The sequence below is a fragment of the Andrographis paniculata genome, unplaced genomic scaffold (genome assembly GCF_009805555.1).
Source record: "Andrographis paniculata isolate CXL003 unplaced genomic scaffold, ASM980555v1 Contig69END, whole genome shotgun sequence".
Lineage (NCBI taxonomy): Eukaryota > Viridiplantae > Streptophyta > Magnoliopsida > Lamiales > Acanthaceae > Andrographis > Andrographis paniculata.
The window spans coordinates 5,487,733-5,504,438 of record NW_026137605.1 but is presented as its reverse complement, the minus strand read 5'-3'; the positions used below and the strand labels follow the sequence as shown (position 1 = coordinate 5,504,438).

General features: G+C 34.7%; 1 protein-coding gene and 1 long non-coding RNA gene across 3 annotated transcripts; one reads left to right on the top strand and one right to left on the bottom strand.

The window, feature by feature from the left end:
- The first annotated feature begins 1,319 nt into the window (after positions 1-1,319).
- Positions 1,320-8,546, top strand: LOC127263844 (uncharacterized). Of its 2 annotated transcripts, XM_051293103.1 has the most exons (5): positions 1,320-1,597; positions 1,698-1,841; positions 6,810-6,893; positions 7,001-7,066; positions 8,233-8,546. In XM_051293103.1, the coding sequence occupies exons 1-5, from the start codon at positions 1,421-1,423 to the stop codon at positions 8,374-8,376; spliced, it is 615 nt and encodes a 204-aa protein (XP_051149060.1). In that variant the 5' UTR covers positions 1,320-1,420; the 3' UTR covers positions 8,377-8,546. The 2 variants fall into 2 exon arrangements, with proteins under 2 accessions (XP_051149060.1, XP_051149062.1); XM_051293105.1 differs by lacking the exons at positions 6,810-6,893; positions 7,001-7,066 and having other exon boundaries at positions 1,325-1,597.
- Positions 8,547-14,368: 5,822 nt separating this feature from the next.
- On the bottom strand, positions 14,369-16,339 carry LOC127263900 (uncharacterized). The gene is made up of 3 exons (XR_007841563.1): positions 16,250-16,339; positions 15,759-15,815; positions 14,369-14,639 (listed from the first exon to the last, which is right to left on the bottom strand). It is a non-coding gene; the product is annotated as an uncharacterized LOC127263900 (long non-coding RNA).
- Between the last annotated feature and the right edge of the window lie 367 nt (positions 16,340-16,706).

Here is a 16,706-nt window from a genome sequence, read left to right as displayed (position 1 = left end):
CAAGGACGAATAATTATTAATTTTGTAAAAAATAAAATAAAGATTATTGCTTCTTGGAAGGTTGATAGCTATGTCTTGAGTACGTGGTTCTTCGCTCCAAGAATTCGAATAGGGTTTTGTACCGATCCTTTGGAAAGATGGGCCCTGGAGCCTGGGATCCGGCTGACGTCTCTCTTCTTTCTTTTTGATTTTGTGGGTATTCTCCTTAATAGACGAAATATTCCTATTATGTCAATGTCAATTGAATCAAAGCCTAGCGCTTCCCTCATTCTAGTTAGTGACCCTTACTATCTGTAGAAAGACCTAAGGTGTGAATCTACCGATCGATCCTTGGAAGAGAGCCGTTTCCCCGAATTAGCTTGCTTTTTGCCGACCCCCTGGATGCCGAAGGCGCCCTTGGGGTGATCTCGTAGTTCCTACGAGGTTAAAATCCTATTCAACCTAATATAATAACCCATGAAGTAAATTAAAATGGATTATCAATTTATGATTCTAATTGGGAATTCTAATTTTGAAAATAAGAACTTCATCTTGAATTTTCTACAAAAGCATTGGGTCATTCATTATGGATTCTTTAATGTAATCACTCTTAGATATAATAAGGTGTGTTTGACATTTAGTTGATAATTTTAACTTTTAGTTGGTTCAATTAGATAATTTTTTATATTAATTGTTTATATTTGTATGTTATTTTTTTAAATATTCAATTTCGTTCTTTTTAATTTAAAATTTTAAAATATGTTTGTTATAATTATTAAAAATTATAAAAGTATTATAAAATATTTATTTTTGTTTTTCAGATTTGAGAAATATTTTTATTTAAAAACAATGATAATATTTTTTTGTATTTAAATGGTGTAAAATATAAAATAATTTTGCATATATATATTTTTATTATGTAACTGTTGACTATTAATTTATTCTATTTTATTTCTTTTTAATTTAAAATTGTGTAAAATATAAAATAATGTCTTATATATATTTTTATTATGTAATTGTTGACTATTAATGTATTCTATTTTATTTATTTTTAATATAAAATTTATATTAAAAAAAATATAAATAAATTAATAATATTTGTGTTTTTTTATTTAATTTAATTTTAATAGATTTATATATTTTATAAATAAAAATAATTCATATATAATGATTAATAACAGTGATTATATTAAATTTTTAAAAAATAAAATTATAATTTAGTAAATAAAATAATAAATAAATACTGCATTATTATTTATAAATTTAAAAAATTATAAATATATATAAAATAAAATAGAGATAAATTAGCGTAGCAGGTATGGTTGTATAGTTGAAGATAAAAAGGATTAATTGAAACGATGAACCGCGCGACGGCAATCAAGCTAACACAAACAGACAGAGAGACAGACGGCACCGCAGTCATTCATCCCATCCTTCCAGAATGGCGGAGTTGGAGTCAGTGAGGAAGTCTGTGGAGAAGACATGCGAACCGCACGAATTCACCGTCGATTCCATGCCTACAAGATTTATAGAGCCTGTTGTGATGCAGGGCCTCAAAGTCCATCGCGTCCAACGCGGCCTAATCCTCTGCTCTTTCACCGTCCCCCCTCGCCTCCTGGTCCATCAAGCCCTAATTTTATTTATTTATTTATTTTTAAGAAAAACACAATTCAATTCAATTCTTGTTTACTAATGTTGGTTGTTGTGGTCGGATGAAGAATACCGGGAACACGTTGCACGGCGGAGCAACGGCGACGCTTGTGGATATTTTAGGATCTGCTGTTATCTACACGATGGGGTCTCTGGCTACGGGTGTCTCGGTTGAGATCAGCGTCTCGTATTTGGATGCTGCTCATCTTGGTGTTAGTTGATATAATCTCCCTCTCCGCTTCCTCTTAATAAATAAATAAATATGCTTTTGTTTTCTGTATGTATGTTAGTAAATCAGCTGCTAATTGGACTGGGGTTTCCTTGCCTTCTTAATCAAATTTAAAACTCAGCTAGCTAACTGCTCCATATTAGGTTTACATACTTTCGTAGCTAGTTCAAGTTTGATTATTTACCTCAAATTGCAATTGCTTGTGGTGATTGATATATATATATATATATATATAAAGTTGAGTTGCATACCAGTCCAATAGGGGAAGTAATCTAATCTCTCAAATGATTGAATTGGTTTGATAAAGCATTTGCATTTGTAAATGGTGATGGAAATATATGTTGGAAAATATTGAACGATAATGAAAAAGTGAGAAGGAAGTCGAGTCGAGAAAGACCTTTTTTGCATAGCGAAATATGACCGGTAGTGCTACGTTGTATCCTATTATTTCCAAGAGGCTAGACAAACATAGAGATAGTAGGATAGTCGGCTGATAGAGGAGAGGAAAATCATGGGATTAGAGTATGTAGGCTTATGTTTGTGTATTCTTTAAGGTTAATGGTCAAGCTTGTTTATAGAATTTCCAAACAACTTTGGAGATTCTCTATTGATATGGTATAACAACCATATCAAGAATTATATCTAGCAGGATATGATATTAAGATATGATGTCATACATTAGATATGGAAATCAATTCTAAGATATGACTTATTCATTTAGTATAAATAGAGTTTTTTTCGGACTTTTCTATCTGACTCGTTAGCTCATCGATCCGACGCTCAATCCGAGTCTGCAACTCGCTTCGGCACATAATTATTTGATGTAGATAATTATATCATCTCTTTTATTTTTTACTCACAATAATTCATTTATGAGAATAGGTTAGACGGTTAATCATTATTTCATTTTTGAATTCTCAAAACGAGAATTTTTACAATCCTCCACATGAAAGAAAATAGCTAATGCTTAGGTTGTAAGGAAACGACTCTAAATAAGATATTATTGTATAGGGCAAAGATAGCTTTTGTCTTTAAATTTTTCTTTTTCGATATCATCATGTATACTGGCAGCTAGTGCACTTCATCTTGAACTATTCCGCTATAGCGTACACCTAGACAATGTTTTTCGAAACGGTAACACCTCACATCTTGTTTGTTCTCACGTTTGTTTCCGTTTCGGGCCATGGAAACACATGCTTCACTTAAAGCGGCCTCCTTGACACTTGCATAGGTGACGTCCGGAGAGCATCATGTTGTACTCTATCAATGATCTGTAAGGAGTCGTTAAAAACTCAACTCTTATCCTTCACCATTGATAGGAATATTAAAACTCGTTGCTCGCTCCTTTCTTTCTAGAGGAATTCTGGAAAATACGTTGCTCGGTTCTTCTTATTAAACCAAATTTGTGGAATCTCCACTCATTATAGTTGGGTGTCCACTATAGTCGTTCTTAAGTGTAGTTTTTCAAACGCATTCTTCTGAGCATCTTCAGAATTTAATTTCGGTCCAACTCCTTTGTTAGCGGATTCACTAGGTTATCCTTAGACTTCACATAGTCTAACGAGGTTATCCTTCATGAGATAAATTTTTGCACGGTATTAGCCGACGACGGGTGTCTCGGGACTTACCGTTGTACATCAAATTATGTACCCTTCTAATTGCTGCAAGACTGTCACAATGTATTGCTGTAGGCACATGTTTTTTCCAACATAGAATCTCCAGTAGTAGTTGTCGAAACCATTTGGTTTCCTCTCCTAACTTGTCCAAGGCGATAAACTTGGATTCTATAGAGGATTGAGCTATATGCGTCTTCTTAGTTGATTACCATGACACAACACCCATTTGACTGTGAATACATATAACTCGTAGAAAATGAGTTGCTTCGATCCGATATCCAATCGACATCAAAATATTCTTGAAGCATTGGAGGATATTTCGAATAATATAGTCCAAGGTTTTGAGTATAGTTTAGATACCCCAAAACCCTTACAATAGTTTTCAAATGATCATTACTCAGATTGTTAATGTATCAACTCAGTTTGCTTACTGAGTATGCAAGATTAGGGCGAGTATATAAAACTCCCAATTATGCTTACGTATTCCGCTTAAGCTACAAGATCTACTTAATTTTTGCTCAACTTCACGCATGGGTCAAGCGGGGTTTTTCGATATTGACCCATCATTGACGCCAAACTTAGTCGGTATTTTCGACACATAATGGGATTGTGTCAGGACGATTCTTTTTAGGTGTCTGATTATCTTGATACCGAGGATCACATCGGCTAACCCTAGATCTTTCGTGACGAAATTTTCTTTCAACATATGTTTTGTCCAAACAATGAGTCTTTGATCGTTTTTCCATGATTAACATATCGTTTACGTCGAGGCAGACCAACACAAAGCTGTTGAAATCCCCTTTGTAGTAAACACATTTATAACACTCATTGTATTTGAATCCATTCGACAACATGGTACTGTTGAATTTCAAGTACCTTGCTTCGGCTCTTGCTAAGTCCATATAGGGACTTGATCAATTTTATATCTTATCCCCCTAGGTACTACAAATCTTTTGGGTTGTTCCGTAAAGATCTCTAGATTGTGCAAGACAACAATCGCGAGAAACACCCTAATTGAGCTGATTCTAAAAATGGGAGAATGTGTCAAAAAAGTTAATCTCTCTTTGAGCAAAACCCTTGACAACCAATTGGGCTTTACAATTCTTGACCGAGCCATCGGTCTTGTATTTTCCTTTTAGGACATACTTGCATCATAGGGGCTTGCAACCATTTGGAAGATTGGTCAAGATTCAAGTGCAATTTCGCATCATTTATTACTCCTTGCCAGAGTTCAACATCTGGTCCTGACAATGTTTTTTCATTGTCCTTGGCTCATCATTCAATAAATAAGTGATGTAATCCAGACTGAAGTCCTTGGATATTTTCATCATTTGTCTTTTGATAGTCATATCTCGTGTTCTCTTCCAAGAACAATTAGGACTGTGGTCCTTATTTTTATAAAAGGTTACATCTTCGAAGAAAGTGGCATTCCTTGATTCCATTATCGTCTTTTCATTTATGTAAGAGATTTCTGGCTTGTGAACAAGAAAACGATACACGCTACTGTTAAAGGCGTAGCCTATGAATACATAGTCAACAACTGTTTATCGATGGTGACTTTCTTTAGCAAAGTTACTTCAACCTTAGTTAGACACCCTCCACACTTTGGGATATTTGTAAGAAACCTCATAGTCATTCCACAACTAGCAACGTAGAAACGATCCAAATCCTTACCATTTAGGAGAATTTTTATTAACATCATTTTAACTTATCGTCGATGCAGATCCCCCTCGCATGCCTTAAGGCATTTGTTGGGAAGCCTACTGTCTTTCCACAACTCGTAAAGAATTACATCATTTCCTTTAGGGAAAATTATAACTTTACCGTTAACATAACTTCCCCCACATATCGTGGAATAATTCAGTACTCATAAGTAAATCATTCATCATGTTCTTCCATGTCAAGTCTTTTCCGCTCATGAGTTTGAGAACTACGTTTCTGGTTTCGGAAACCTTGGGTGTTTTTGTTTTGTTGTTATCAGCCTTGGTCAGACTCTCCTCTTTTTTGAGAAGTTGTCTCACTCCACTATGTTGTCCTTATCATCAAAAACCTTTGATTCTGAACTTTCATTTTGATTGTCCTCTTCAATGCGGAGTTTGACAACCAAATCCTCAAATAACATAGTCTTTTACTTAAGTTTTGAGGTACTTTTTAAAGTTTCCATGACGGAGGCAATATTTCAATAACTGCTCCCATATTAAATGTATTGGGACCAACATCCTTTTGGTTTGGACATCATGTACCAACAGTTGAAATTTTTGTACTTTTTTCACAACCGAGGATCCGTCCACCATATGGTACGATAAGTTCCTTGATACGGTGTACCTTTCGGTATCTGCATCCTCAATTTTATTCTCTCTATTTAGTATTCTTTACATATTGATCTACAGGGAATTCAAACCCAAAAGAAACTTTTCTGTCACCATTAAACGCATATCTTCTCCAAGAAAACCATTTTGCGTGTATCTCACCGAGGATTCACAAATAGAGAGCAACAATGAACAACTTTCATTGATCATTCTGCATCTGACGATTTACTATAGCTACCAAAATTTCATAAGACTAACAAAATAACCCATAAGATATCTCAAGAAAGCAATAAAGAAACTAACAAATATTTTCAAGAAATACAACAAGAAACTTCAAGGATATTACGATCAATTCCAAAAAAAATATCTAATTACCAAGGAAGAATATATAGCCTATCAACTCAGAATTTTTCAGCATATTATCAACAATTTCAAAAGAAAGATATACAAAAAATTCCAAGAGAGAAGAGTTTAGCCTTTTATCCAAGGATCGAGTCTTACAAAATTTGTACCATAAATTTCTTTCAATTTTGCAATGGGTTAACCTCCCAGGCTTTGACAATAGTGTTACATTTTCATTCCAGGATTGGATTTTTTGAACCATATCTCGTAAATACAAAATTATAGGAGTTAACAAATGAAAGAAACATCGAATAAAACCCAAGTTAATTATATCAAATCGAATCTGAAAAATATATTTAATCTAGAGGCTAAAAAGTAAAATTAAGAAAACAAACAAGCAATTCTAAAAGAAAGTAAGACACAACACTTTTGTTCGTGTTTATTTTCAACCGAGAGAGAAATTAAGTCGTTCAACCAATTTTAGACCAAATCTGCTAGTGACAAAGAGCAAAAACAAACAACCAAATTCTGTAATTTTTTGTTGGAGGTACATATGCCTGATTGGAAGAAGTCGTGAATGCTTTCTAAAAATCTCAACTTGATCCAATGGTAAACGAAGCCGGAATCATCGTTTTTCCAAAACTAGAGAGTCTTTGATGAAATTCTCTCATTTTCTCTTTATAGTTTGTGGGGGTGGCGCCAATGGTGGCGACGGGTCCGGTGGCACTGGAGGTGGTGGCATTCCCGGTGACAACTACGTTCAGCAAGGTAGACAAAGCTTTTGCGATGTCATTAATAGATTGAAGTTGATTTTCTCCGCATCATCAGGATTCATTATCACCGTTATTTCTCTCTCCGATTATTGGAAAATATAGGATTATAATGAGAAAGCGGGAAGGAAGCCGAGTCAAAGAAGACATTTTCCCACAGAGCGAAATACGGTTGGTAGTGCTCCAATCTATCATTATTACTTCCAAAAATAAAATGACTTATATTCTTTTGAAACAACACAATTAACAAGAAACCTGATGAAGAGAGAGAGTAAGATAGTCGGCCGAAGGAGAAGAGAACCGAGAATCTTGAGATAAGATTATGTAGGCTTAAGGTTAATGGTCAAACCTATTTATAGACTTTCCACGTAATAAATTTTGGGAATTCTCTCTTGATATGGTATAACAACCCTATCAAGAATCATATCTCACTAGATTTGATCTCAAACTTTAGAATGAAAATCAATTCTACAATATAAATTATCCATTTAATATGCATAGAGTTTTTTTGGACTTCTTTATCTGACCCGTGAGTTTACTGACTTAGTCCGACTCTTGATCTGAGTTTGCAACTTGGTTTGACACGTAATTGTGTGAAGTACATAATCATATCATCTCATCTATTTTTTACTCACCATAATTCGATTTTGAAACTAGGCTAACTGTTAATCATTATGTGTTTTTTTGAATTCTCAAAACAAGAATTTTTACCATGTATATATATATATATAGCTATGCAAGCAACTTGAAACCAATCAGACTTTAAATATTGTTTACAACCAAACCAAAGTAAATTATGGCCTCTCTCTCTCTCTATATATATATGCCAGGTCAATGTATATTATATTATTTTGCAACAATTGTAATTCAGATGTTCTTGTTAGATGCATAATAGCTTGTGCAAGATATAAAACACAATATTATAATATGCCGTCTGAGTGCTTCGATGACATTGTACCTTTTCGTTTTGCATTCTCCTTGACTGTTTGGGGGGAATATCTGTTTGGCCACTGGGTTCTGGTTGAATCCTAGAAATAGGAAGAACAAACAGCTAGCAGAGAGAGATATAATTCAGTCAGCCAGACAGTCTTGTATGAATGACTCTAGCTTGTGTGTTGTATGCTGCAAATGCAAATGCAAATATTATTGGGTACTTGCTTACTTACTGTGGGCTCTCATGTGAATCAGCTTCAATGGTTGTTATTGGTTTGCAACACTGAATAGTAACTGTATTATTATTATTATTATTATTATTATTATTATTATTATTATTATTATTATTATTATTATTATTATTATTCACTTGTGGCTTTACTTTGTTGTTATTGGTTGTATAGGAGGAAATTGAGATAGAGAGCAAGGCGTTGCGCGTTGGAAGGGCTATTGCAGTTGCTAGCGTTGAACTGAGAAGCATCAAGACTGGAAAGATTATTGCTCAGGGGCGCCATACTAAGTACCTTACGCTCCAGAGCAAGATGTGAACCAAGTAAAGTAATTAAGTAGGGGGGATGGGGGGATCATATTGGGATCATCATGTGCAGGAGTGAGTAGGGTTGGTTGGTTGGTTTACTAGTGTCTCATGTTTGCATTGAGAAATGGTAATTGAAGGCATTATTATTATTATTATTATTATTATTATGATCTTTATTGATGTTGTGCTGTGCTTACATCCTTTGGAAACTACATATTCTATGATGGCTAGCTAGGCATTTCTTGCTAGAGTAGGGTTGGTTGGGGCCATTGGAAGAATTAAGATAATGAAGTGTGTCAAGTGAAGGGAGGAAGAAGGTACCTTAATAAATCAATGCAATTGGTGTTTATCTGGGCGTAATTATATAATTCAAAATTAAAGTTCTTGTATATGGTAAGGTGGGTTACATGAAGAAGTTCCATAGGCTCTAAACCATCTGGTTTTGTTTGGTTTGGTTGCTTTTCTTTGATTTGCATTGCATGCTGACATTTATCACCTGTTCACATAAGACAATAAATAAGGAATTGCTCCACTTTAGAGCAAACATAATTACTTAAATATAGATGCTTAGCCATTTCAAGTGAATATTCTTTTGACGGACGAAGGTGGGGCTAGTCCAGGTGAGTCCACGTCTAAGCCATTAGAGCTGCTGGATTTTTTTTTTGAGGCAATTGTATATTTAATTTGTTTGCAAAGGTTTGAATATGGATAGCTACGCCAATAAATGTTTTCGTTTTTTTTTTTTTTATTTTTTTTTTCATAAAAATATTTTTATTTAAGAAACCATTATACATGCTCTTAGCAATTACAAATAAAAAATACCTTTGCACACATGAAATGAGTTTTCTCCTGCTAGAGTCGGATTGGCTCAAATTGAATGGAATTTTTAATTTTGGTCGGTTTTTAATTTGTAAAATTGAAATCGAAACCAAAATCGAATTGAACCGTGTTCGGTTCAGTCCGGTCGGTTCGGTTTGGTCTATTAATATATATATATATATATATAAATATTCATATGTTGTAAATATTAATATAGGAATAAAAAATAAGAATATTAATTATTCCTATTGTTAATCACTATTTGTATATATATATATTATATGTGTATATAGTGTGCTAAGTATATAATACCCTCTTCGTCCTATAACAAACTATTCATTTTTTCATTTTGGCCCGTCCCATAACAAAGTATCAATTTCCTTTTTTAGTAACTATACTATCTATCTAACATTACAAATACCTTTACAACTTACAATATATTACACAAATGTCATTACTTTTATATTACACAATATTAATATGGTTATTTTAGTCATTTTTACTTTATTCCTACTACATACCAATATAATACTAATATTTCTAAAACTCCGTACAAAAAACAAACGGATACATAGTTATGAGACGAATGGAGTATATTTATATATATATTGCATTAGCTTGGAGTATATATATATATATATATATATGGGTAGATATTGATATATATAACTGTGTGCATATAATATATATGTATATTAGAGCAGTTAATGCAAGTACAGAGAGATGGTGTTAAACCAAATGGGAGAGAATTTATGGATTTTTTATTCAGATGTGTATTCTCAAAATGACTTGACATAACTATTTATAGGAAGGGGTAATGACGGGGTGTGGTCAATATTGCACCACAAAAATTATACATATCACCTACGTAGGAACTATATAATTGACATCGACAAGCATCCACGTAGTTCATTTGTAGGAATTGTGTATTACAATACTCCCACTTGGATGCTTTAAACAAAGAATGTGACTCGTTAAAACCTTACTATGAAAAAATCATGCGGAAAGAAATCATAGTGAAGAAAAAAGAGTAAACCACTCTTGTATTGATTTGCTCCCCTGATTTGGACTTTACTTAAGATTTTTAAGCCGACGCATTCCAATTCCTTTTACAAATTTGTTGAATGTTGTTTTCGGTAGAGCCTTGGTTAATAAATCTACAAAATTGTCAGATGATCGGATTTGTTGCACTAAGATATGATACTTGATGACCAAGTATCCCAACGTCATCTTCTTTTGGTCTAAATGGATCCTAGTTAGGATCAAGTGACTTGATAATCATTGGGGTACTCAATGAATGTGTTTTATCCATATAAAATCACTTAAATACCTTCAGGGTATAAGCGGTTTGGTGGATGAATATTCTATTATCCACACATTCAATTTGCAGACCAAGGCTAAACTTTGTCTTTCCAACGTCTTTGATCTCAAATTCCCTTTTTAGATATTCCCTGGCTGATTGGAGCTTTTCAGGAGTTCCAATAATATTGAGATCATCGACGTATACTGCAATTATTACGAATTTTGACCTATTTTTCTTTATGAAAACACATGGACATATTGGGCCGTTAGTGTAACCTTCTTTGGTTAAACACTCAGTGAGACGGTTATACCACATGCGTCCAGACTGTTTAAGTCCATACAAATACTGTTGTACTTTGATGGAATAACATTCTCTGGGATTTGATTTGCATGCTTCAGACATGTTATATCATTAAGGAATTTTCATGTAAATATCATTCTCCAGTAAGCCATACAAGTAAGCAGTGACTATGTCCACAAAGCATATATCAAGCTTTTCATGCATTGCTAGGCTTACGAGGTATCTAAATGTGATACCATCCATAACTGGGGAATATGTCTCATCATAATCAATTTCAGGCCTTTGTGAGAATCCTTGAGCTACAAGCTTTGCTTTGTACCTGACATTGTCTTCATTTCTTTTTCTCACAAATAACAATTTGCACCCAACTGGCTTAACACCTTCTAGTGTTTGAATTATAGATCAAAAGACATTTCTTTTGGTAAGTGAGTCTAGTTCAAACTGAATCAGATCTTTCCATTTTGGCCAATTATTTCTTTTTCGACATTCATTAACTAATGTTGGTTCGGGATCATCGTCATTTTCCATTATATCAAGTGTCACGTTATATGTAAATGCATTATTGATGATTATTTCATTGCGGTTCCAACTTTTATTTGTACCGATGAAGTTAATTGAATTCTCGATAACTTCATTTTCTTATGAGGTAGGCTCTTTAGGAGCATCATCTTCAAGGATTTGTTCCTTGTCACTATAAATTATTTGAGGGATTGAATCATTAATCAATACATTTTTCTTTCGGGAATTCTTATCCTTGGAACCTACAGGTCTGCCATGCTTCAGATGCGTAGAAGATTCATTGGCACTTTTCATTTGCCCTTCTAGGATATTTAATTTTGCTGGAGCATTTGTTGCAGGAATATATGACCTGGTGACTATGCTGGAGTCATTAAATGCATCCGGTAACTGATTTGCAATTTGTTGCAAATGTACAATTCGTTGTACTTCTCACACTGTTGTGAACGAGGATCCAGGAAATCCATAGGTTTTTTTCCAAGAAATTTCTTTTTTTAGTTGATTTTGTTCTCCCCATAATGTTAGGAATTTTGTTTTGTTAAAATGAAAGTCTGCGAATTGCGCAGTAAATAGATCACCCGTCAGTCGTTCGAGATATTTAATTATTGATGGTGATTCATACCTGACATAGATTCCCAAACGACGTTGGGGACCCATTTTTATACGTTGAGGTGGTGCAATCGGCACATAAACCGCGCATCCAAAAATTCTCAAATGAGATATATTTGGCTCTTTTCCAAACACTAATTGTGTTGGGGAGTATTTCTGATAATTTGTTGGTCTAATTCGCACAAGTTCTGCTGCATGTAATATTGCATGTCCCTAGGTAGAAACGGAGAGTTTATATTTCATCAATAATGGTCTAGAAATTAATTGTAGTATTTTTATAAAGGATTATACCAGACTATTTTGGGTGTAAATATAAGGAACATGGTGTTCAACAGTTATTCCCAAAGGCATGCAATAATCGGCACATACTTGTGATGAATATTCACTAGCATTATCGAGATTAATTTTCTTTATTGGATAATCAAAAAATTGTGATCACAATTTAATTATCTGTGCAAGTAACCTTGCAAATGTTCTATTACGCGTAGATATCAAGCATCGTGTGACCATCTTATTGATGCATCAATGAGCACCGTGAAATATTTAAATGGCTCACATGGTGGATCTACAGGTCCACATATACCACCCTGGATTCTTTCCAGAAATGATGAAGATTCAGTCCTAAATTTGGTTGGTGATGACCTAATTATTAATTTGCCTTGTGAGCGTGCAACACACGCGAATTCATTCGAATTCAAGATCTTTCGATCTTTCAATGAATGGCCAATGGAGTTTTCGATTATTTGCCTCATTATAGTGTTTCCAAGATGCCTGAGACGATCGTGCCAAATCAGAAATTCATTTAATTGCGTCAACTTCAGGTCTACTGCATATGTTTCAAGTGCACTTATTTTGGCATAATACAAGCCAGAGGACAATGAGGGCAATTTCAAAATTGCACACTTTTGTCCATTAATGGTTTTTGTAATCACGAAATACTCATTATTTTCCTTGTTCATTGTTTCAATATAATATCCGTATCTACGAATATCAGTGAAACTTAGCAAATTTCTTCGAGCTTTACTTGAGAACAATGCATTTTGTATTTCAAGTCTGATTCTTTCAAGGAAACAGATAAGAGCTCTTCCGGAGTCTTCAATTGTCGTACTGCCACTTATTGTGCTGACTTTTGATTTTCCCAACTTCAGGTGGGAGAAATATTTTTTGTATATCAATATTGTGTGCCTGGTCGCAGTATCAATTAAGCAAATATTGTCATCTTTATAATGTGTATTTTGACATGTGGCATCCATATTCTTTTCAGAATAAAACAAATAAAAAGACAATGTATTAATATAGCTGATGGAATACAAAATGATACAAAAAGAGAGGTATTACAAAAAGTAGAGGGGGGTACAAAAAATAATAAAGCAGTAAAATACATAGTCACTTGGCACCTTCAGGGTGCTCAAGGAAGTCTGATGTATCAAGATGCATAAGATCGTCACTACAAGAAAATATCATTTTTGTAACGAGATTTTTTCGTCATTAAATTCACTTTTTCCGTTACTAATGATATTAGAGACGGAATTAATGATGGAATCACGTTAGCTACGTGATCTTTAGCGACGGAATTCCGTTACAAATATACTATTTTTTTGTAGTGCGTTGTTTAGGACATCATCATATGTGTCATCATTATTCTGTTTAGCGAGGTTTACATATCAGATGTGTTCTTCAGGCCATCATCATATACGTTATCATTATTCTGCTCAGAGAGATTTACATCATCAAACATACTTTTCCCTTTCTGCGAAGCCCGGTACAAATAAGCCAAATGCTTAGGCCTTCTGCAGACGCGGGACCAATGTCCCTTTGTGCCGCACTTGTGCCACTTATCTTCATAATTTCTTTTCTACTAGTTATTCAACCACTTCAGGGGCTTGTATAGTTTCTTGCCGTTATTTTGACGAGGCTAGGGACGGTCGTATTTTTGGCCTCTGCCATATCTCTGGCCCTTGTTGTTTCCAGGGCCTGGATTTGCAGACTGTACTGCATTCACTTCAAGGAATGGGCTGGAACCAGTTGGCCTGGATGCATGATTTTTCAACAACAGTTGGTTGTTTTGTTCTGCCAATAAAAGACAACCAATAAGATCTGAATATGTTCTGAAGCCTCTCTCTCGATACTGCTGCTATAAAAGCAAGTTTGAGGCATGGAATGTGGTGAATGCTTTCTCCATCATATCACTGTCATTAACATTCTCGCCGCATAGGTTCAACTTTGAAGTGATCCTGAACATGGAGGAATTATATTCAGTGACTGATTTGAAGTCTTGCAACCTTAAATTAAGCCATTTAGTGCGAGCTTTTGGCAGTACAATCAACTTCAGGTGATCGTATCTTTCTGGTTAGTTTATTCCACAAGTCAAGAAGATTCTTAACTCTGAGATATTCCATTTTTAGTCCTTCAACAATATGATGTCGGAGGAATATCATTGTAACACCCCCAGTTGGCTCATACTGGAAATGCTACCGCCACACTGCATCATGAGGTCGTCACCTCCTACTTCGGGCCCCACAACACAGTGTTAAGGCTAAAATTAATTATATAAGCATTTTATTATTCCCAAAAAAACAAGTTTATAAATATTTACAAAAACATACTCCCAAAACGGGAGGTTTTTCTAGTTAGAATTTACATATAATACATCAGATGCAGTTCACTCATTCAGCCCGTCTTTCTATCTCCCGAGACGTCCCCTGTCCCGGAGGTGCCATGCGTACCTGAATCAAATATTTTTCTTAAAAGCAGTCTAGAATTAAATCCATTTTAAGAACTAACATAAAATATGCCATGTCATGCTCGAAAATAGAGTTTAATTTCCGTCATTTGCAAAATAATTGCCATGCCATGCCCATACTGAAATAATGTAACAATAATGTCAAAATCGACAACTCATGCACGTATACCCATATACATATGTCAAAGTGAGCAGCCGGAATAACCTCGGCTCCATAATAACAGCTCACTAGACTATCATCAATAAATAGCCGGAAAATCCTCGGCTCAAGGAAGGACCTGGTAAACCCATAATAATATAACGGTCACCCGGTCACTCCCATATACCCACCATACGACTCCCGCAATCAATACATGGATAGTCGAACGTTGTCGCCATTAACCACAAGACACCCCATAGTCTGTGATAGCGAAGATAGGACCCTCCTGCCTAGCCCTACCCCGTGTAACGTAGTAGAATCCATGCAACCTGGAATCACCCGAAGGAAACCCGGAAACTCTACTCCTCCTCGCACGCCCTAACGGGATCGCGTTTGGAGTTTGGCATCTGATCCTAAACTACCGGTAGACCTCACTAGTAGCTACTCCAATGAGTGGAACAACACCGAACCCGAATGATTAGACCAAATACGTCTCAACTGCAATGGGTCTAATCCCTGAATGACCGTGCGACTAAGTCACCCAGTTGTCCGACTACTATCGTCCACTATCGCCAAAGTGTTACGGTACATCGGGGTCGAATATCCTAACCCCAGATGATGCCCTCGCCTAGCACTACCGCACACGGCGACTAAACGATAGATCCATAAAACATATCCGATAAATCGTGCAATGTGTGCAGCATGTCAATAAGTGAATTTAATGAAAAGGGCTGGTGAGACGGCCCACCTATCCTCCTTTTTATAAATTCACCAACACGATCAAATACGTATATCAAATATCGTAAAACGAAGTTTCACACATGCATATACACACACATATATACATATATAGATGCACTGACCAAATGATTCCACATAATATCATATCAATATCAGAATCAGAATCACATGCAACATAAATACCTAATTTCTTAAAATTAGATTTAATTCCCTACTGCTTACCTCCTACCGATACTTTCTGGATTTTATAACTTCACCCAAATCTCCTCAAACGTACACCTGTCCCATTATTTACTCAAATCAGATGAGCTTTATGCTTATTCTCAGGAGCTACCTGCTTATTCAAAAGCTAATTTCTATAATTAACTCGTCGGGCTCCAAACTTTTATATTTAGTAGAATATGATATTCTAGCTATAAAATCCTTCTACCTCATAATATTTATATTGCCCGATTATTAAATAAAAATACGCAAAGGTATGAACAAGCAGGCAGGTGCGATATACTGCCGTTTTTTATTCGACTTGGATTGGTACGAAATTCTCAAAATATAATGTCGGCGCTACGAATAGGCTATTAGCTAAAGAAATTCATCGATTAAATAGCTAAATAGCCAATTTTGAATTTTTGAAGAATTTCTAATTTAATACTCCAATATCAAAATTCGTATTAAAATTTATAATCGGACTCTACGAATAGCAAGGAATACCATACCCAAGTCGGAATTGGAATCGGACGGCTAAATCTTTTTCTTTCTTTCTCCTTCTTCTTCCTCCCTTCCTTCTCCTCCTTTGGTTCGTTGCTGCTGCTGCGTTGGATTCTTTCTTTCTTTCATATTATTATTATTATTCTTTCATATCATCTACTATATTATTATTATATATATATTATATTATATATTATATATTATATTTATATTTATATTTATTTTTAATTTTATCGATATTTATCCATTTAACAGTCTATTTAATTATAACTAATATACAAAATTGGAATATAATTTATCCCAAAATATTAGTTTCTTGATTCCATTACTATTGTCAAATATTTATTTGCTATAATAATATTATTTTATATATTCCGAAATCGGGGCATTACAATCATTTTCTTTGCTCGGCTTTGATTGGTGGCATTATTGTCTCTCACAATCGTTTCACCCAGGTTTATCGAT